This window comes from Anser anser (assembly GCF_964211835.1).
Source record: "Anser anser genome assembly, contig: HAP1_SCAFFOLD_90, whole genome shotgun sequence".
Taxonomy (NCBI): Eukaryota; Metazoa; Chordata; class Aves; order Anseriformes; family Anatidae; genus Anser; species Anser anser.
Window position 1 is genome coordinate 198,133 of NW_028153635.1, and position 22,037 is coordinate 220,169.

General features: G+C 46.2%; 1 protein-coding gene and 1 long non-coding RNA gene across 2 annotated transcripts; both read left to right on the forward strand.

The window, feature by feature from the left end:
* The first annotated feature begins 7,158 nt into the window (after nt 1-7,158).
* Nucleotides 7,159-9,323, forward strand: LOC310891761. The gene is made up of 4 exons (XR_014577708.1): nt 7,159-7,406; nt 7,915-7,995; nt 8,412-8,522; nt 9,261-9,323. It is a non-coding gene; the product is annotated as an uncharacterized lncRNA (long non-coding RNA).
* Nucleotides 9,324-10,128: 805 nt separating this feature from the next.
* LOC310891766 (zinc finger CCCH domain-containing protein 11A-like) lies at nt 10,129-16,234 on the forward strand. The gene is made up of 4 exons (XM_083853993.1): nt 10,129-10,853; nt 11,969-12,138; nt 12,555-12,616; nt 13,394-16,234. The coding sequence occupies exons 1-4, from the start codon at nt 10,457-10,459 to the stop codon at nt 13,653-13,655; spliced, it is 891 nt and encodes a 296-aa protein (XP_083710119.1). The 5' UTR covers nt 10,129-10,456; the 3' UTR covers nt 13,656-16,234.
* The last annotated feature ends 5,803 nt before the right edge of the window (nt 16,235-22,037 follow it).

The following is a 22,037-nucleotide window of genomic DNA, read 5'->3' on the forward strand; positions in this document are numbered from 1 at the left end:
CGGGTCTGTGTCAGCCCTCTGCCCTGGTGGCTTCGTTAGCAGTGAGAGTTTGACTGCTGTGTTCCCAGCTTTCGCTTCTGCACCGACCGTGTGGCAGAGCCCGCAAGCTGCTTCCTCAGCTGGAAGAGGAAGAGGAGTGACCTCAGCTGTGCCGAGGTAAAGCAGAACCGTTGAAAAGATTTGTCAAAGATGCGGCTGGTACCAGCGCAGCCGCTGCAGCTGCAGCAGGTCCTGGAGCATTGGAGAAGATAGAGAGGGGTTTCTTCGTGAAAAGAATGCTGTGAAAGTGTTTTCACGCCAGAAATTAGGAGAAGCGCCTCTGTTGTTTGGATATCCTCTATTGACCTGGCACACGGGCATTACAGCATACCTGGCACACTCTTTGTATTGTTTGTAAAAGAAAAAAAAAAAAAAAGTGTTTTAGGGCAGGCCAAAAACCTGCCTTGGCACTTCCACATCGCAGCAGTGCTTGCAGGCCGTGCATCCTGGATGCCAGGCAAGGATCTAAATCCGATGGTGCTGTTGGTAACGTGAAGTTCAGGAAGCACTTCTGGTTTTTTCTGCTCTTCCATGTGAATTTTTGCCCTGTGAAGGTGGTGTACTGAGCTCTTTTCTTACCAACAAATAGGTTTAAAAGCAGTTACAGCAAGGATGAGCTGTGTTAGCAGGAGGCTGTTCTGTGCTTTGACCATGGGAAGATGAATGGTTTACCTATGCACCGTTAAATATAATTTGACACCTAGCACACAACACTTGCAGCCTGTGGGGTGCTTTAACAAGCAGGTAAATCAGCGGAGACTGTTTTGCAGCAAGGCTGATGCTGGGTGATTAAAAAGCAGGGTCACAACAAGGAGTTTATGCTGTTCTTTCTTGCTTGTCATCCGACTGTCCGCTTACACTGTTCTAAAAATAAAAAACCACCAAAACGGGGTAAGCATCTTTAATACCTTTATTATAAATGGAAGGCACAAAACAGGCCAGCAACAGAGACTGTCCAAGAGAAAGACTTTGCGCTTTATAAACAAACAAGAAATTACCCTTAGGTAGGTGTGATAATCCTTCCCTAATGCATTTTTTGGAGTGCAAAAATATTTTGTTCCCTTCTTGCTCTTCTCTCCAGGACAAAGGCAGAATAGCCAACTGGAAAGTTAGACCAGGGAGGTCAGTTTGTTCCATACTGAGAAAGACAAGCCTGTAAAACAAACTAGGCAGGTTTTCTTTGGACTAGTTATCTTCCTTCAGCAAAGGCAAAGTTTATGACACTTGTTGGCATGTATTTCCAGACCCCCAGCTACCGTGACTGTAGTGCATCTGTAATTCTTTTGTACAAAAAGAGTTCAAAATCTCGTAACGCAAAAACTTTACTAGCACCCTGGAGAAAAAAGAAATCTAAAAATCTTGCCAACTTCTATTACAGACCTGCTGAGTGCACCAGAGTTACTCATTTTTATTCAGGCTTTCAGGGGCTAGTTCAGTTGGTTTCTGTTCAGCACTTGGATCGCCATATTGGCAGATGTCAGTTTAAAAAAAAAAAAAAAAAGCTTTGGAGATCTTTTTTAAAATGAGACTGCTTTTTATGGCATTTAGGGCTGTGAGGTATCCTTGGTTTTTGCTTTCTTCCCATTCCTTAGACCAGATCCATTCATATCCTGAACAGCGTTCTGGGTCTGTTCAGGAAAATGGAAGGCAACAAGCAAAATGATGAGCTCCTTGGGCATTCAAAAGAGCTCAGTCTGGGAAAGATTTCAAGTCCAACTTCCATGCTAAGGAGCACCAGTAATTTTTAGAAGTAGATGCAGAGGAATCTGCATGGCACTAAGTGTGTTTCTGAAGGTGCTAAAGGTCAGAAGTGACGATTCCTCTCAATACTAAAGAAGAGAAGGAAACCTTGCACTTAACTACTGTTTTTATTCCCTTTGTCAAGCAGTCAAAACCAACAACTAATACGGGAACCCAACTTTTCCCCTCTTTACTTTAGATTTGGGAAAATTCCCTGCCAAAATAATACTTCCTGGAAAATTCACTAGTGTTTGTGTGAGTAAAAGGTTCCAACCTTTTATTATTAATTTGTAAGAACTATTTCATCCGCTTTTGTCCAGAAGAGTCCGAAATAATTTGCACAGAAATGTGCAGCATTTTAATGAAAGGCTTCAGAATCACTCTAATTTGAACTTTATCTGGTCTGGTTGCAGGTTTTATGACATTTAGTGTCTTAAAAAAAAATCAAAATATCTGACTTCACATCAGAAAAAAAAAACCTGCTTGTGGCTAAATAAAATCTGTTGCAGCTCTGGTCATTGAAAAATCATTGGCTGTTAAATTGGACCTAAGTCATCTTTTCTAACCTTTCATGATCTTGCAGCAATGGATGATGATGGATATATGGATTAGGGAACAGCACGTGATGGCAAACCTGTGGTATTTGCTACAGCGCAGAAAGAAAACAAATTGCTTCCAAAAAATCAAACTAATTCAAAATTCTTGGTATCATGCAGCCATGCCACTGGCAAAGTGAGCATTGCCCTGCCTCTCAAAGCTTGCTGTATCCTTGATCTGCTGTCTTCCTGCTGTTAATTGATTGCAAGTCTACGTGTCTGATCAGGGCTACGAGTTGTTCTCGATATGGATACCATACGACATATACTGTGCACGCTTGTGTGTATAGATATGTTTATCCTGTATGCATGTACATATTTGATCTGGATAGGCTGGAGCGATGGGCTGAGGTCAACTGTATGAAGATCAACAAGGCCAAGTGCCGGGTCCTGCACCTGGGGCGCAACAACCCCAAGCAGAGCTACAGGCTGGGAGATGAGTGGCTGGAAAGCTGCCTGGCCGAGAAGGACCTGGGAGTGTTGGTTGACAGTCGGCTGAATATGAGCCAGCAGTGTGCCCAGGTGGCCAAGAAGGCCAACAGCATCCTGGCCTGTATAAGAAGCAGTGTGGCCAGCAGGTCTAGGGAAGTGATTGTGCCCCTGTACTCGGCTCTGGTGAGGCCGCACCTTGAGTACTGTGTTCAGTTTTGGGCCCCTCGCTACAGGAAGGACATGGACGTGCTCGAGCGAGTCCAGAGAAGGGCGACCAAGCTGGTGAGGGGTCTGGAGAACAAGTCTTACGAGGAGCGGCTGAGGGAGCTGGGCTTGCTCAGCCTGGAGAAGAGGAGGCTCAGGGGCGACCTTATCGCTCTCTACAGTTACCTTAAAGGAGGCTGTAAAGAGGTGGGGGTTGGTCTGTTCTCCTACATGCCTGGTGACAGGACGAGGGGGAATGGGCAAAAGTTGCGACAGGGGAGTTTTAGGTTGGATGTTAGGAAGTACTTCTTTACCGAAAGGGTTATTAAGCATTGGAACGGGCTGCCCAGGGAGGTGGTGGAGTCACCATCCCTGGAGGTCTTTAAAAGACGTTTAGATGTAGAGCTTAGCGATATGGTTTAGTGGAGTACTTAGTGTTAGGTCGGAGGTTGGACTCGATGATTTTGAGGTCTCTTCCAACCTAGAAATCCGTGATACTGTGTGATACATATGTATGCCTATTTGTGTGCTGGCCCCCAGATCACTCATGGTATAAAGCATTGGCCTCGAAGGCATACTCATCAAAATATTTGGTAGATCCTCCATTTTTTTCTAGTTCCCTCAAAATGAGAGAGTTTTTACGCGCTCTCTGTGTCAAAAAGGCAAAACTTCTGATTTCCACTGTCGCTCTCGCTAACTTTCTATCACTCACTCCTCGTGTGTGTGTCTAAACACATATGTGTGTATGCGTATGCACATTTGTGTATTTCTGTGCACTGGTGTGTTTTTTGCTGTACAGGTAATAAAGACGGGGAAAGGTTTTAGTGTTTTCTTAATAGGTGAAGAAATCTTGAAGACCAGAGATTGGAACATACTGAATTTTGAATTAAAAAAAAAAAAAAAAGTCAAATTTTCTGGCTGTGGAAGATGGAGCCTCATTTTTGCAGCCACTTTGAATCACGAGTTCATCTCTAAATGCACTGGGTTTTTTTGTTTTCGTTTTGTTTTGTGTTTTTTTTTTTTTGGTTTTTATTTTTTGAAGAGCTAACTAACCCTGGCTGTCTCCAGTCTGAGAGAGTGTTCAGATGGACTTGCTTCCTCCATTAGTTATAAGCTGTTTAAAAGCACATCCTATGTTTGAATTGTGGATGAGAGGCTCCCTTGGCAAAGTGAGGAGGCAAATTCTTCCTACCCCTTTATCATTAATTCGCGGATTCAGTGTTGGTTCAGCCTCCAGGAGAAGTTAACTGGAAGTCTTTGAAGATCGATAACTTTGCTGAGGTTGTCCAGGTAGGTGAACTCGAAGACCCACAGTGACTGGAACGTGCTATTTAATGCGTCATACTGCGTTCTGTAGAAGTTACTCGTAGCCATAGTTGATCATTGCCTTGCATGTATGATCAGGTGGTTTTTGAAGAAGTGACTCCATTTTCAGGCTTCCGGATGTGCTCCAAGGCATATTATTGAGGACGTGGAAGAGAACACTTGCTGACAAAGCTCCTGGCAGCTTTACAGAACTTTAGTTTAATATTGTGTTAGTTCCCGTAACAGCTGATTTCAAGGCATTGCTCTCCTCAAGAGACTAATTTGATGAACAGAAGAAAGCTGGAAAAATGCTTGTTACTCATTATTTTTCACTTGTTGGTACTTTCTTTAGGGTTACTTTTAAAAAGAAGATTTCACTGATCACAAGCCAGTGGAAGACTTTCAGCCCAAGCAAGGGTGAAGACAGCTCTCTCCAAGAGCAGAGGAAGTCCCTGTGGAGAGAACCCGAGCTTGTTATCAGAACTTGTCGGCATGTCTAAACAAGGAGACGATTGCTACTTCTATTTCTATTCTACCTGTACCAAGGTATGGCTGGGTTTCTTTTGCTTTGCTTTGCTTTGTTTTTTTGTTGTTTTTTTTTTTTTTTTCATTTTTTTCAGGAAGGGGTAGAGTAGGAGGAGGAGGCACACTGGTCTTTGGTTAACGTGATAACCAGATAGATTCTGAATTCAATCGTGGCAACCTGAGGCAGTAGCATGGACGTTTTTGAGGCTGTACTATATTTTCCTTGTTGGTTTCCTTTTGGTTACAGGGAGACAACTGTTCCTTCCGCCACTGTGAAGCTGCTCTGGGGAACGAGACAGTCTGCACGCTGTGGCAGGAGGGTCGTTGTTTCAGGAATGTCTGCCGATTCAGACACATGGAAATCGATGTGAGTGCCTAAAGATGTGTTCTCAAAATAAATCAACAAAAGCATTTTTCAGTGCTGTAGGTGTGCTGATTGTGCTTTTGCAGGACAGAGTCCTTTGCTTTGGAATTACACTGGTTTCTGTTAGCAGGGGAGGGGGTGGGAGGAAGGAGAGGGAAATAAAATCAATGCCTTAGGTATGTCTTAGCAAGATTTTCTTTTATTAGACGCCGACAGTATTTTCTCAACAGATGCAGAATAACCGCTAACTAGACTGCTAAAACCTGCTGGAGCAGGGGGGTAATAAACAGGCTGTACTAGCCTCCTGAGAGCAGGCTTGATAATGATCTATCAGGTCTCTTGTGTCCCGGAGTCCTTCAGATAATGCTGTTCTAGCTGCCTGGGCTAGGAAGCAGTGGGGAAAGTTAAAGGTGCAGAAGAACGAAGTCTCCGAGAAGTAGTTCTGGATAGAGTTAACGTAGGCAATTTAAGATGTCCTTTTTCCCTCTGAATAATCCTAGTATAATCCTAGGTGTATTAGTTTAACCCACCCTAAACTGATGTCTGAGAGTGCCTGTCTTCTCAAACTGAATGATGACAAGGCTAAACGTGCATAGTGGTTACAGCTTCTGCAAACTTTGTGAATATGCCCGGAAATACTATACTTCCGTGATAAACTGACCTTTGGAATGATGTTTCAGCACTGTATTGTGACAGCCCTATCGCTGTCGTGACCTGGAACTGTGCATCTCTTTGCAAACCTTAGGTGCATGTTATCACGAGCTTGTCTTTCTTTCTGTCTTCAGAAAAAGCGCGCTGAGATTCCCTGCTACTGGGAGAAGCAGCCAGTAGGCTGTCAGAAAGCCAACTGTGCTTTTCATCATGCAAAGGGACGTTACATCGATGGCGTCTTCTTACCACCAAGCAAGAGTGAGTTTAGGTCCTTTTTCTTTAAGTATTGAAGAATTAATTTTGCATATTACTTAGTGGGTGCCAATAGTGTAGGAGACATCAGGTAACCGTTCATTTGTGAGTGCAGGAAAAGGTCTGCAGTCCTAGGTGGTCAGCTAAACCGAGTGTACTGCTGCTGTACTGCTGGTATTTGTTTTCTGCTTTCATGCTCAGCTTCTCTCTGCTTTGTGTGATATTTGCCTTGCAGTTTGCTTTCTGTTGTTTCGTCTTCTGCTGGGTGGTAGGGAGATGTGTTGTTGTTTGAAGGCAAGTCATTGTTCACGGTGTAAACAGTGGCGGGATGGGCAAAAGGAGATGCTGCATTCATTGCCTGTGCAGGTTATCTGCCTTAGCTACCATCTTCGTGCATTGTGGTCAAAGTTTTAAACTGCCATATTACTGATGATCCTCCTCTTCCTCTAGCTACACTGCCAAGTCCGCCTGAGTCCGCGGACGATGATTTGAAAGTGGCTCAGATGTCACTGCAGCAAAACAAACTTTCTGTCCAGTCCAATCCCTCTCCATAGCTAAGGCGGGTGATGAAAGTGGAAAACTCGGAAAATGTCCCAAGCCCTACACACCCTCCAGTTGTAATCAATGCTGCAGATGATGATGAAGATGATGATGGTGAGCATGGTTTGGTTCTTGGAAGGAATTTGTGCTGTAAATGATTGTGTAAGTCTTTGGTTCTTGGAAGGAATTTGTGCTGTAAATGAATGTCTAAATCACAGATGACCTGAGGTCTGACTAGCGATAGGGCAGGCAGTCCGCTCAGGTCACTGGTGGCTTTGTCTGGCAGCCAGTGGACAGAACCTGAAATGTTGGAGGAAAGCTTAGAACCACTCTTGGCTTTAGCTGGTCTGTTGTGTAAAGCTCTATGTGAAACTAGGAAGGAAATTCCTTTTTTTTTTTTTGAAGAGTAATATGTTGTGTAGTAGTTAAAGCTGCAGAGAGAATCTAGAGTCCTAGATGTTTTGTCCTAGGGTAGTCTACTTACGAGTTCATCAGGTCAGTGTAGCTGTATTAAAAAAAAAAAAAAAAAAAAAACAACAACTTTTTTATAGGAACCATGGACTGAAGTGTCATTGCATGAGCTACATAATCACGAACAATCTGGCCTATGCATAACTGAATAGATTTTTCCCCTTCAGACCAGCTTTCTGCGGAAGGAGAAGAAACTAAAACTCCCGTCCAGCAACCAGCTGAGGAAGGCCAAAATGGATTACGGATGATTTCCACTCGGAAAGCCAGTGCTACTACTGCTAAACAAGGTATTCCAGCACCTGTAGTAGGATAAATCGGAAGGAGAACTTGACAATTAACTCAAAAGCAATGTGGCGTAAAAACACAACAGAATGTAGGGGTGCTGAATGGACTCGGTTATTTCCATGATCTCATTTCTCCCTGATACCATCATGTGCCCATTGGGTCAGAAAGTTGAACTCCTTTTCTTTCCTTTTGGAGAACAAAACAGGGTCACAGCATGGAGTTTAAATGGCTGCACGTGCAGCCTGGCAACCACTGTTGAAAGCCATATCTAACGATAGAGGGATCTAATATCACGTAAATGGATTAAAATTAAAACTACAGTTTTTACCCTGAAGGGTGAAAGGAGGGGCAAAATGCCATTGATTCTATGGTTGTTTCACTTGTGAGGAGTGTTGACAGGCTTTATTCTAAATACTTCTGAAAGTTCCTGAGCACTAAGAAGCCTGAGGATCTGTGGTCCTCAGTGAGTGCCTCTAAGCCTTAGTCTCATTAACTGTTTTCTGTTTTCAGAGGACGGTCTGAATTTTGGAATAAAAACACTTGAAGAAATCAAATTGCAGAAAATGAAGGAAAAAACTAAGAGACACGGTGGTGAGTTAATATTCCCTGCTTCCTTACCCGGTTCACCTTCATCCTGTGTGATGATTTTTCTTTCAAAAAAAAACTCTTCCAGTAATACCGGGTAGCTGGCTATGCTTTGGTGAATCCAACTATTTTGCCAAAGAAGTGAAATTTGATTGGCTTCAGAATGGCAGGTGATGGTGGCTGGGAGCTGCTTGAGGGATAGACTTCCATGTTTAGCTGGGGGCATCGAGCAACCTGATTCTCAGCCAGCTGGTATTCTAGATGGGAATTCCAAGGGCAACCAGAGGCAAATTAGTCACCTCTCTTATTTGCATGCTCTGGTCACTGTATGTTTGACAGTAATGAATAATTAAAGTTTTTTGCTCTTCGTGATAGTTTTTTCTGTTTGGTAAACTTCCTTATGTTTTGCTTGCTCTGAGCAGAAGGTCCTTCAAGATCTTCTCTTCCTCCCGTCGATTCTATGATTTTTCCTGCTCCGGAAAAGGAAAATGTCCGGACAGTGGTGAGAACTGTGACACTGTCTACAGAGGAAGGTAATAATTCATGCTTTTGTTTTGATTTCATTACTCCTAAACTGGAAGGTTAAGCAAGAAGGAAGGCAATTCACCCCTGTTAGCCTCCTGGTGCTGCCGCCTTCTGTTCAAAACATGCTTTTATGCTGAAAGTCCCTGGTTGTACTGGAAAGCTTTGGTGCTCAGGTTAAGTGCAGTAGCAGGAGAAAGAAAAAAATGTGTCAGTATGCAAATAGGGGGATAACTGAAAAACAGGAGAGTAACGAGAAGAAAGAGCTCTAGAGGACAGTGCTATGTAAGAAGCAATTTCTGAAGCTTTAAAGAGGCTGACAGTGGCACGTGTGGACAGTAGTGCGATAGGAGTCTGTGTATAAATTATATTGTTTAGAGTTGTGCAAATTCCTTTGAAAGGGAAAGAAGTGAAGAAGTACTTCTACTCATAGACATTCACCTTAGAAAGGAATATTTCTCAGCATTTGTACCTAATAATATTCTGCTTGCTTATGCAGCTCTGTTCTGCACAAAGTATAGCTGTCAAGCAGACTCAGATTCATTCTCGACTACATTCAGCTGGAATTTGAGGCAAACACTGAGACTATGGATACTTTTTCTAAGTTAATTATAGTTGAAATGTGAGTTTGTGTGGTTTAGCTGTCAAAACAGTGCCTTGCTGGGTTTTTTTTGGACATGGGCTAACAGTATACTATTTCTATTGGCTACTGGTTTCTATGAAATAGAAAAATTTTACTTTTGTTTTAGGGGAGGAACCTGTGGTTCGACTAGATCTTGCTGAGAAACAAGGAAAACGGAAAGCCTCCGTGGGTAAGAACTTTTTATGAGCTGTTATTTAGGTGCCGCCTTCTCTATATGACTGCATTGAAGAGTATTTTTGACGTATGAGAGGAAAATGCATTGCAGTGGAGATCTGTGTTGACTGCAGAAATGGCAAAAAAACCATTTAGCAGCTGAAAGGCAATTTTATGAAAATATGCTTGAAAAATAGAAGCTTGTGGTTGACTGTTCTCAAATCTTCCTGCAAAGAAATGTTCTTAAAATATTCCTTGTTTTCTCTGTCTGAAGCTGATGTAAGCGCCCTTCCGGTGAAGCGCAGCCTTGCTGAAAGGCTGGGGAAGAAGGTGGAGGTTCCGGGAAATGCTGACAAAGCACCAAAGAGAGGTACAGCTACTAAACAGGCATCTGGATGTGATTCACGGGTTTTGTATTTAGGCTTTCTGTTTGTCCTTTTCCTGCGATGTTTCTTTTTGCATGTTGGCTGAGGTCTTAATCACCGGGATTCAAAGTTACCTTTCCTGCCTTGTTTTCGAATGTGAACACAAAGTTGACGTTTATGCAGCCTCCCTAATTTGGTCTTTTTCTGTTTTGCAGTTCAAGTTCCCAAGTCTGTGAAGGAGAGGCTAGGATTACCTTCTCAACGGACTAGTACTGCGAAAGGTAACAACTGGCTATTAAATATACTTTCTCCTTCTTCCTTTCCGTGAACTTAGACCGTTTTCATACAGCCCTAAAAAGGAATTCAAATGAAAACAAAGAACTGGTTCCTCTTGCTCGAGTGCTGAAGCTCTTCTGACAGCCACTATCAGAAATGTGGCTCTAGGTGTGTGTTTATTTTCCACTTGTGCCTTGTCAAGGTTTTAAGCTGCTTCTGTGAACCATCATATACAATTAGAATAGAGCCACTGCCGGGAGCAGGAATTTGAAATGCAGTCTGAAAAAGTAATCAAGTAAACTAGCATTTCTGTGTAGCAACTCTCTCTGGATAGGGCTGGTCTTCAAAATACAACAAGTGGCTCAGAGGAGGAGGAGAATGTTAGGCTATTGTCCTAAGATGCGTTATTGGGAATGCTCAGGCTTAGTTTTCCTTAGTACTGTGACAAATTTTGGAGACTTAAACTATTGTTGGACTCTCTTTAAATGTTGGTGCTTCTCATTTCTTGATGATGACAGGGAAGGCTGCTAAGCCAAAGGGAGAGATCCATGTGAAAACACTGGAGGAAATCCGTCGTGAGAGAGCTCTTCAGAGACGAGAATGTCAAGCCAAAGCCCAGGCTGAATGGCATGGTAAAACCAAAGATCCCAGCGCAGGGGCAAAAATTCAGGGTGAGCCCAAGAAGCAGAGCGTGCTCACTCTTTCCGGGCCCAGCAAAGTGCAGTCGAAGGAGCCGGCAGGTAAAGCCAAGCCAGAAGGAGAAGTGCGTGTTAAAACCCTGGAAGAAATAAAGCGCGAGAAAGCTCTGCGGATGCAGCAGAGTGGAGGAAATGTGCCAGCTCCCCCAGCACAACCTGGACCTGCCCCAGCCGGGCAGAAATCGTTATGGAACACAAAGCTATCAGGTAATAAGATGCTTTAATACCTGCCCCGGTGAGGTGCTTCCCATATTGAGCAAGTTCCGTTTGCTCAGGATCTGCTTTGCTTTTTCCTTCAATGCAGAGGATAAAAGAGTTTAAGGCTACAAAGTTCAAAGGCAAAGAAGGGCCAGAACATGCAACCATGTCTGTTTTCGTTAATTACGTGATGGTATTCTGTATTTCCCACTAGAAAATTAACACATTGAGGGGCTTTTTAGTCTAATTTTGGTATTCTGTTTTTTTCTGCCATCTGTTTACGGTATGAAGTCCACCCTGCGTTGAGTTCAAGTTCACCTTCCTCTTTGGCATGTGTTGCTTAACTTGACACGTGTATGTGTTTGTAAAGCATGCATCAGCGTCTTAATGTGGGGGGCCAGTTTCTGTCAAAAATGACAGAGGATCAAAGGCCTCGTTGTTAAGATTATATCAACTTTGTAAAATGAGATTGTGTGAGGGAGATAAGGAGGGCTTAAAGGCTGCATGCACTGCACATTGTAGCCTTTCTCTCTGTCTCATGGGACACGAGGAAATAAACACACAAAGAAAACAAGTACCCAGCCTTCTTTCGTTTCTTCTCCTGCCAGCCAGATGTTAGGTCAGGAATGGGAGACTAGAATATGACTCTACAAATTTGGATTTTGTAGAACAACTTAATAGATTTTGTGGGACATCACTGCAGGGGAGAGGAAGCTGGTACAACAGTTGCATACACTCTCTTGTCTTACTATACCTGCTGCTTTTCCTTTCCTAGAGGGAGCAAGACTTTAAATACAAAAGCTGTCAACATTTGTGAATCTTACTAGACTTCATACAACGTCTTAGAGTATTGCTTGCACTTGGGATCGCTCTGTGTCTGAGTTTCCCTCGTCCTGGATTATGATTTACTGTAGCTATTCAGTTCCTTTGTTCCTTTGTATGGATTGTTGGTAGACGGAGTTTACTATGTGGAAGATATTGCTGAGAATCCAGGCAATGGCAGTGTAATTCTGCTGGCCAAATACAGTTAACTGTGTAGACGGGCCGTGGAAATGAGGACGAGAACGTGGATTTTTCATGAGGCAGAGCAAGACTGTATCAGTTCTCTCTTCCTTTTACTCTAGCCAATTTTAACATGTTTGCGAAGCCTTGGGATGGGAAAGTCGCTTCCCCCAAGAAGAAGGCACTGAAACGTAAGGCACCTGGCAGTTTTCCCTCTGCTGTAGCAGCTGTGAAGCCACGGACTGCCTCTGACGCTGACACAATGGGACCTCCAGCCAAAAAAGCAGCTATGGTAAGGACAGGGGCTAATGCAGAAATGGATCCCTTGTAAAATTTACACCCTCCTCTAGGAGAAAAGATGGAAAACTCAAAAGTTCTACAGGCTTTCTGTTTCCTTTTAAATCCAGTAGCTGCCTACAGAATTCTTGTAGTACCCTTCCATATTTATTAGATTAATGGCACTATTTACTTAGTCCTCTGTGATTCTGTGATTTCTCTGGTGTGGAGGATTTTGTCCATTAATGCTGTGTTCTTAAAAGACACAAGATCATTAGTAACCTCCAAGTGAATATTAACTTTCTTCAGGAGCACCTTGGTTTTGTATTTTGGCTAAGGCTCCGCAATGCCAGAGGAGAAGCAGCATGGAGGAAAAAGCTAGTAAGGAATCTTTTACCCATGAGTCCTAAATACTGTTTTGCTGCTTTCTAGGCTGTTCCAGCCACGCTGGAGCACGTCCCAGCCACCAGACTTGAAGAAAATCCCCAAAACAGGTGATGACCACAACTTGTTCTTTTTCTCAATCGGTGTATATCCCCAGTGAAACATAAGTTCTGTCACACGTGGGGAAAAAAGGAGGGTTCTGAGATAATTAAAGCCCAAATCCATCAGAGGAATAAGTCACGTGAAATGACTTTCTAGCAGCTAGCAGGAATGCTTAATTAGACTTACTTTCTTTAAATGCTGCAAGTCGGTACAGCTTTCCAGTGACTTCTTGCTCTGTCTGAATACCTAAATGAGGATGAGGTGAAGTTCTCCTACTTCCTCGTGAGGTGATAAATGATGAGTAGTGTCCTCTGCCTTTTGGTCCTCAAGAATGCCACCCGAACAAACATACAAGGTGACAGGAGTGCAGGGAGAGCAGAGGGAAGTGATGGCTGCAGATCAGCTTCCTGTAGTGGGGAGCAAACTCTGCTGAGTGTGCCGTGGGAAAAATGACTAACTTAGCAAACAGATATTTGCAGATGGAGACTTCTTACCATTTTTACAGGAAAATTAAGCAAGGTGGCAAAGTGCCTCTTGCTACAACAATTGAACCATCTTTGCTAGACTCCAGGTGCTCTGGCTTCACAGAGAAACCCCCAAACTGAAAAATGTACCTGCTAATATATTGGGCTCTAAATGTAGCCCTGGGTTAATTGAATAACAATCCCTGGGTAAGATTGAAGTGCAGGAGGGGTTGGCTACGGTTTTAAGAGCCGGTTTGCAGAAAAGGGATTTCCCGTTAAGAAATGGCATATACTGATTGTTCTCTTCCTTGCTCTGCCAAGACCTGAAGCACATCTTGGAAGCCAGGCAGAATCCGTGGAGCCAATGGAGTTCTCAAGCTCGACTTCAGCTTCTTCCCAGCTAGAAGAAGCAAGGACACGCCGGCTGAGTTCCACAGGCAACGCGCCCGTATCTGTAGACGAGGATTTAGAGACGCTACTTTGGGAACTCTCAGACGGCATACTGGAAGCCGAGCTCGACTTGGACCCAGGGAAGGATGAGGATGACCTCCTCCTTGAGCTTTCCAAGATGATTGATGATTGAACTGCATAGTCCTATGGTATATTAAAAAAAAAAAACAAAAAAAAAAAACAACTCTTCTTCTTGTTGGATACCCTGAGGTGATCCTTTTTCTAACTGAGGCTTTGCAATGAGACTTAAAGCACAGTTGGAACTGGTAGAAATTGGCAGGATCTGCACTCAGTTGTCCTAAGTTTCCCTGCTGGTCAGAGTTAAGGTCTTGTGCATGGTTTCGTAACTATAGGTGGCTACCTTTGATATCAAGAGGACAAAGCACTTGTTTCTTTTGGCACAGAAAGATGTCCATCGGCACGCTGTGGTGGCTGTGAATTGACGTAGTGATGGAGCGATGCTCTGAAGGCTTAAACGGAAAGCTTCTTCCTTCCGCCCCCCCTTGGCACAGCTCGATGTTGGGCACATTGTGAAGCCTGGGTGTTCTGATTTCTCGGACAGTTGATACCCAAATCCCGGAGTTACTATGTCAACTCTTGACTTTTATTTGTGTATGCCATTGTTTTGACTATAATCTTTTCAGATGATGAAGCTGTAGGGGCGGGAGGGAGCAGAATAATTATTCTAGCGTTGTGGACCAAACATGCTGCCAGGAGTGGTGGTGGTGGGGTCAGCCCACCCGGCCTTACTTTCAATTATCAGGGATGATAAAATGGTGTGAAAAGCAGCAGCTCTGCGATACGGCTACGCTACCCCCACTCCCTTCTCTTGTGCTGTACCAAAGTTCCCCCAAGCTTTGGTTGGTGCTTTTTGCTGGTGACAGTAGGACTCCAGGGCGAGTAGTCGGGACTCTCCTGCAGTAACTGGGTCAATTAAGGGTTGGTTTAAGTGCCTCCTGGTTTTTAAAATTGCTCCCCTGAGCTGCTGGCTCTGCTGCCTGCTACAGCAAATGTTCGGGTGCCATCAGCGTCGCACTTGGGCGTGGGCACTGACCCTGCGGAGGAGAGCTGAGACTCGCGTGTATTGTGTACCCTGCCGCCAGTGATCGTTTTCCCCTAGCAGATCTATTTTGAATTATTTCCCTAAATTTTAGAGGAACTTTAGGCTCTTTGTGCTATGATTTGTGAAGCTGTAGGGGCCCTCAGGCATTTGCTGCTGGCAGAGAAAAACCGCTTGTCGAATTTGTTGTAAATACTTTCTGTTTGGACAACAACGCCTGTGTGTGTGTGTGTGTGTGCGTGTGTGTGTGTGTGCGCGTGCGTGCTTTGACGACCCCCTGCGACGCCCCAGCTCCGCGAGGGAAGCTTTGAAGCGGCTCTGGGAAAACCTCTGCGGAAGAAACCGCTGCTAGTGACTTGCGGAAAAGGGACTCCACAATCAGTGAGATTGTAAAGTAGGTATGTTTATTCAGCGCTGGGCAGCACGGGAGGTCGTGGGCATGAAGATTGATGACTCTTCCTCGTCACCGCTAGTTGACCTCTTGTCTTTGCACAGACTCAGTTGCTCCTTGGCTCTTGTCCACCTGCAGGACCAGTTTCTCCCAGTTTCTTAAGATAGGCTCGCTCTCTTATTAGGAGACTGACCTTGGTAAGGGGCCCAAGGCTTCTTGCTTTAGTTAATTGGCACAATGCACCATAGTTAGCAAAGACGCTAAGTAGCATCCTAGTTTAACGCTGTCAGCGCTCTATCTCTACTTGATAAGATTCTCCTAACTCCCTCTCTCACTGGAGCCCACGCAGCCCTCCGTCCTGCCGAAGGACTTCACGGGGACTTCTGCCGGCTCCGGGTGCCCGCACACAGACAGAAATGGCTTTGAGAGAAAACAATCAGGAGGAGGAGAGCTCAGAGACTGCGGCCGGCTTCGGCCACCTTCCCCTCGCTTTCCCTCTCCGTGTTCAAACCGAGCACTGTTCTGCCGTCAACCTTCGCTGCCTCTGCCCGCGGCGCTGGGCTTTCGCGTGTGCCATTGCTCCTCTACATATTTTATCCTTCCTTTTGTAAGAAATGGTCCAGCAATTCGTGTCACTAAGGGATTTGAAGGGTTAACATCGAGGCCCGGGTCTAGGTGATAAGAGAACAAAGGGGTTTTTAGGGAAAAGTGCTGACTACTGCAGGGGATGTTGCTAGAGTTTCTGAAATCCGGCGCAGAGGCTCCCAAACGAGGAGGAAGGGGGAGCTGAAGGACAATTGAAGGACAAAAGCCTGAGAGGAAGACAACCAGCATTGAGCCCGAGCAAGCCCCGAGAGACCACCAGAGACTGGTACGCAGGCGCCCCTGGGAGGGGTTTCGGATTCCGGAAACCAATTCTAATAACCCTGCCTCTTCTCGAAGTAGTAATGAATATGTATTAGCCTGGGAGCATCAAAACCAGCCGCCTTACGTAACAGGTGTGCGTCCTGGGGGAGCAGAGACTCCCGGCGCACCCAGCGCTGCTTGCTTGCCTCTATTCGCTTAATAAATTGTAAACTTTGATTGTAATCCTATTTGGATTTATAACAGCCATTTATAACACTTTTTATATTTGTATTTTATTTAAGGCTGTCTTGCCCCCCTCCCCCCCCAGCCTCGCTGCTCGCCAATAAAGCTGGCGCAGGGGCTAAGGGATTTGAAGGGCCTGCTTGTACACCTAAGGGATTTGAGGGCCTGCTTGTACACCTTTGGGGACTGCCTCTTTTGGGGGGGGTGGGGGGGTGTTAGGAGCTGCTTGTATACTTTTTTAGGCATTCCTCTGAGAGGGGGTTGGGAGCTTCGTGTATACTGGGGGGGGAGGGCCTCCCTCGAGGTGGAAGGAGGGGGGTTGGAGCGTTTCTACACTGCAGGGGCCTGCCTGTACACTTTTGGGGCCTGCCTTGGAGGGGTTGGGAACTGCTTGTACACCTTTGGGGCCTGCGTCTGCGCGGGGCGGGGGGGGTTGGGGGGTTGGAGCTGGTTTTAACCTTTCGGGCTTGCATCTGGAGGGGGTTGGGGCCTGCCTTTGGGGGGGTGGTTGTGAGCTGCTTGTATACTGTAGGGGCCTGCTTGTACACCTTTGGGGCCTGCGTCTTGGGGGGGGGGGTGGGAGCTGCTTGTACACTGTTAGGGCCTGCCTTGGGGGAGGGGTTGGGGCATGTGCCTTGGGGGCATGGGGTTGGGAGCTGCTTCTACGCTGTAGGGGTCTGGGTCTTGGGGGGTTGGGGCTGTTTGTACACCTTTGGGGCGTGCCTCTGGGGAGGATGGGGAGTTGCTTGTACACCTTTGGGGCCTGTGTCTGGGGGGGGGGTTGGGGCCTGTGCCGGGGGGGTTGGGAGCTGCTTGTACGCTCTAGGGTCCTCTGGCAGGCTTTGGGGCCTCCCTTTGAGGGGGGCAGTTGGGAGCTGGTTGTACACCTTTGGGGCCTGAGTCTGGGGTGTGGGGGCTGGGGCTGAGGCCTGGGGCCTGGGGCATGCATCTGGGTGGTGGTGGTGGGGGGTCCAGTTCATGGGGGGGGTGGGTTGGGAGCTGCTTGTGGACAGTTGGGGTCTGCATCCGGGTGTGGCTGGGGCCTGCTTGTAGACTTCTGCAGCCTGTGTCTGGTGTTTGGGGGCTTTTCTGTAGTGTTTGGGGATTGCATTTTGGCTTTGGGATGTGTCTAGAGCTTCTGGGGCCTAGGTGTAGTGCTTGGGGCCTGCGTCTGGGGCTTTTCTGTAGCATTTTGGTAGCGTGTTTGTGATTTGGGGTCTGTATCCAGGGTTTTGCCTTTTTTGTAGTTTTCAGCTTTGTGTCTGTTTCTTTGTTGGTTGCCTGGGGTTTGGGGTTTGGATCATTAGTCAGTGTCATTAGCGTCGGGGGGTTGATATGAAGGGTTAGGGTTGTGGTTAGAGTTGTTAGGGTTAAAGAGAATAAGGATTTTAGGGTAAGGGGATCAAGGTTGTGGGAATAAAAATGTTTTTGCACAGAGTTACATCGTTTAGAGGGAAGGAAGGTGGTATTGATATATGCTTGCAGTGATAAGAAAGCTTAACAGACAACCTTGTAAAATGCAGACAACCAGAATCCTTAGAGCAATTGGGTGGAAATCACGGTGTAAGAAACATTACCACCTCAAAGAGGAAAACAGTCAAGAAAAAAATAAAATTGACTAGTAACAGGCCAGCAGCTGTGTATTTTCTGTGAAGCACTGGATAGATTGTGAACATGGATTACCCAGTCAATGGGGAAACTGGGGAGGGTCCTGGTCACCGAGAGGAAAAAAAAAATTATATAAACTGTGTTATGGAACTAGTAGGTGGCTTGTGGGACGCCTGCCATTGCAATCGTGAATAAAAATGCTACCTCACTGAGATACTTGCCTGAGCCTATGGTATTGGTTACAGAGTGTTTCTAATAAGGTGTTAGGGTTTTAAGGTTTCAGGGCTAAGGCACTAGGGTTGGGTTTCAGGGTTAGGGTTTCCAGGGTTTAGGGTTAGGATTTTAAGGTTGTTAGGGTTGGAGTTATAAGGGTTAGGGTTTGGGGGTTAGTGTGTTAAGGTTTTAAAGTATTTTGTGGTTTTAGTGTTGATAGGGTTTTTAGGGTTAGGGTCTTAGGGTTTTAGTTATGGTCAGGTATTTAGGGTTAGGGTTTTAAGGTCTTATTTTTTTTTTTTAAGGTTAGGGTCTCCAGCGTTAGGGCTTTGAGAATCTTTACGTTTTGGGTTAGGGTTTAGAGGGTCTTAATTTTTAGGGTTAGGGCTTTTAGGCGTAGGTCTAGTGTGGTAAATTTTATCGGGTTAGGACTGTAAGGGTTTTTAGGGTTAGGGTTTCTAGGGTTTTTTGGGGTAGGGGTTAGGGTTAGATCCGTGGGAGCCGTAGTGTTAGGGGTCAGGGTTCTTAGGGGTAAGGCCCAATATTAGGGTGGAAGGCCAAAATAAGGGGGGAGCCCCCCAAAATTGAAGGGTCGAAGCCCCAATTTAGGGGAAGAAACGTCAAAATTGTGGGGTCTCCCAAAATTGGGCGGAAGAGCTCTTAATATTTGGGGGAAACCCAAAAAAGGAGGGTGGGGGACTCTAAACTTGGTTGTGTCCCCCCCAAAATTGGTTGTGTCCCCCCCAAAATTGGTTGTGTCCCCCCCAATTAGGGGAGGAACCCCCAAAATTGGGTGGGCGGACCCCCATATTGGGGGGGAAGAACACTTAAATGGAAGTGTGAAATTCCAGAATTGAATGTGGACCCCCCCAGAACAGTCTTCAGGGGTTTAGTGTGGTAAATTTTATCGGGTTAGGGCTGCAAGGGTTTTTAGGGTTAGGGTTTCTAGGGTTTGTTGGGGTAGGGGTTAGGGTTAGATCCGTGGTTGCCATAGGCTTAGGGGTCAAGGTTCTTAGGGGTTAGGCCTAATATTAGGGCGGAAGGCCAAAATAAGAGGGGGGGAGCCCCCCCAAAATCGAAGGGTTGAAGCCCAAAGTTAGGGGAAGGAACGTCAAAATTGTGGGGTCCCCCAAAATTGGGCGGAAGAACTCTTTAATATTAGGGGGGAACCCAAAAAAGGAGGGTGGGGGACTCTACAATTGGGGGGGACCCCCAAAATTGGTCGGGTCCCCCCAAATTAGGGGAGGAACCCCCAAAATTGGGTGGGTGAACCCCCAAATTGGGGTGAAGAAGACTTAAATGGAAGTGTGAAATTCCAGAATTGAATGTGGACCCCCCCCCAGACCTGGGGAGGAATCCCCAAACTTGGGGGGGACCCCCAAAATTGGGGTTAAAGTCCCAGATCCCGGGGAGCTAAGCCCCAAATTAAGGGAAGGAACCTCAAACATGTGGTGAGAACCCCAACATTGGGGGAAAGAACCTTAATATTAGGGTGGCAGGCCAAGAAAGGATGGTGGGGGCCTCCAAAATTGTGGGGGGCTTGGAATTGGGGGGAATCCCCAAAATGGAGGGGGAACCCCAAAAGTGGGGGGGGGGGCGAAGCACCAAATTAGGGGAAGGAACCCCAAAATTGCGGGGAAGAACTCTGAAATGGAGAGCTGAAAACCCGAAATTGAGGGGAAACCCCCCAAAACGGCGGGAAAACCCTCCATAAACACGAAACCGGTAATGTAACAGAGCAAAAAATGGCGTCCTACGGCACGCTGCGAGGCTCAATTTTCTGGGGAGTGCTGGGAAATGTAGTTCTTGGCCACCGGGTTTCCGGGAGTCCATATTGTTTTCCCAGAGCATGCCGGGAGATGTAGTTCTCGGACACTGGGCTTCCGGGAGGCCATGTTGGTTTCCCATCTTTGCTAGACTCCGGGTGCTCTGGCTTCACAGAGAAACCCCCAAACTGAAAAATGTACCTGCTAATATATTGGGCTCTAAATGTAGCCCTGGGTTAATTGAATAACAATCCCTGGGTAAGATTGAAGTGCAGGAGGGGTTGGCTACGGTTTTAAGAGCCGGTTTGCAGAAAAGGGATTTCCCGTTAAGAAATGGCATATACTGATTGTTCTCTTCCTTGCTCTGCCAAGACCTGAAGCACATCTTGGAAGCCAGGCAGAATCCGTGGAGCCAATGGAGTTCTCAAGCTCGACTTCAGCTTCTTCCCAGCTAGAAGAAGCAAGGACACGCCGGCTGAGTTCCACAGGCAACGCGCCCGTATCTGTAGACGAGGATTTAGAGATGCTACTTTGGGAACTCTCAGACGGCATACTGGAAGCCGAGCTCGACTTGGACCCAGGGAAGGATGAGGATGACCTCCTCCTTGAGCTTTCCAAGATGATTGATGATTGAACTGCATAGTCCTATGGTATATTAAAAAAAAAAAAAACAAAAAAAAAAAAAAGAAAACAACTCTTCTTCTTGTTGGATACCCTGAGGTGATCCTTTTTCGAACTGAGGCTTTGCAATGAGACTTAAAGCACAGTTGGAACTGGTAGAAATTGGCAGGATCTGCACTCAGTTGTCCTAAGTTTCCCTGCTGGTCAGAGTTAAGGTCTTGTGCATGGTTTCGTAACTATAGGTGGCTACCTTTGATATCAAGAGGACAAAGCACTTGTTTCTTTTGGCACAGAAAGATGTCCATCGGCACGCTGTGGTGGCTGTGAATTGACGTAGTGATGGAGCGATGCTCTGAAGGCTTAAACGGAAAGCTTCTTCCTTCCGCCCCCCCTTGGCACAGCTCGATGTTGGGCACATTGTGAAGCCTGGGTGTTCTGATTTCTCGGACAGTTGATACCCAAATCCCGGAGTTACTATGTCAACTCTTGACTTTTATTTGTGTATGCCATTGTTTTGACTGTAATCTTTTCAGATGATGAAGCTGTAGGGGCGGGAGGGAGCAGAATAATTATTCTAGCGTTGTGGACCAAACATGCTGCCAGGAGTGGTGGTGGTGGGGTCAGCCCACCCGGCCTTACTTTCAATTATCAGGGATGATAAAATGGTGTGAAAAGCAGCAGCTCTGCGATACGGCTACGCTACCCCCACTCCCTTCTCTTGTGCTGTACCAAAGTTCCCCCAAGCTTTGGTTGGTGCTTTTTGCTGGTGACAGTAGGACTCCAGGGCGAGTAGTCGGGACTCTCCTGCAGTAACTGGGTCAATTAAGGGTTGGTTTAAGTGCCTCCTGGTTTTTAAAATTGCTCCCCTGAGCTGCTGGCTCTGCTGCCTGCTACAGCAAATGTTCGGGTGCCATCAGCGTCGCACTTGGGCGTGGGCACTGACCCTGCGGAGGAGAGCTGAGACTCGCGTGTATTGTGTACCCTGCCGCAGTGATCGTTTTCCCCTAGCAGATCTATTTTGAATCATTTCCCTAAATTTTAGAGGAACTTTAGGCTCTTTGTGCTATGATTTGTGAAGCTGTAGGGGCCCTCAGGCATTTGCTGCTGGCAGAGGAAAACCGCTTGTCGAATTTGTTGTAAATACTTTCTGTTTGGACAACAACGCCTGTGTGTGTGTGTGTGTGCGTGTGTGTGTGTGTGTGCGCGTGCGTGCTTTGACGACCCCCTGCGACGCCCCAGCTCCGCGAGGGAAGCTTTGAAGCGGCTCTGGGAAAACCTCTGCGGAAGAAACCGCTGCTAGTGACTTGCGGAAAAGGGACTCCACAATCAGTGAGATTGTAAAGTAGGTATGTTTATTCAGCGCTGGGCAGCACGGGAGGTCGTGGGCATGAAGATTGATGACTCTTCCTCGTCACCGCTAGCTGACCTCTTGTCTTTGCACAGACTCAGTTGCTCCTTGGCTCTTGTCCACCTGCAGGACCAGTTTCTCCCAGTTTCTTAAGACAGGCTCACTCTCTTATTAGGAGACTGACCTTGGTAAGGGGCCCAAGGCTTCTTGCTTTAGTTAATTGGCACAATGCACCATAGTTAGCAAAGACGCTAAGTAGCATCCTAGTTTAACGCTGTCAGCGCTCTATCTCTACTTGATAAGATTCTCCTAACTCCCTCTCTCACTGGAGCCCACGCAGCCCTCCGTCCTGCCGAAGGACTTCACGGGGACTTCTGCCGGCTCCGGGTGCCCGCACACAGACAGAAATGGCTTTGAGA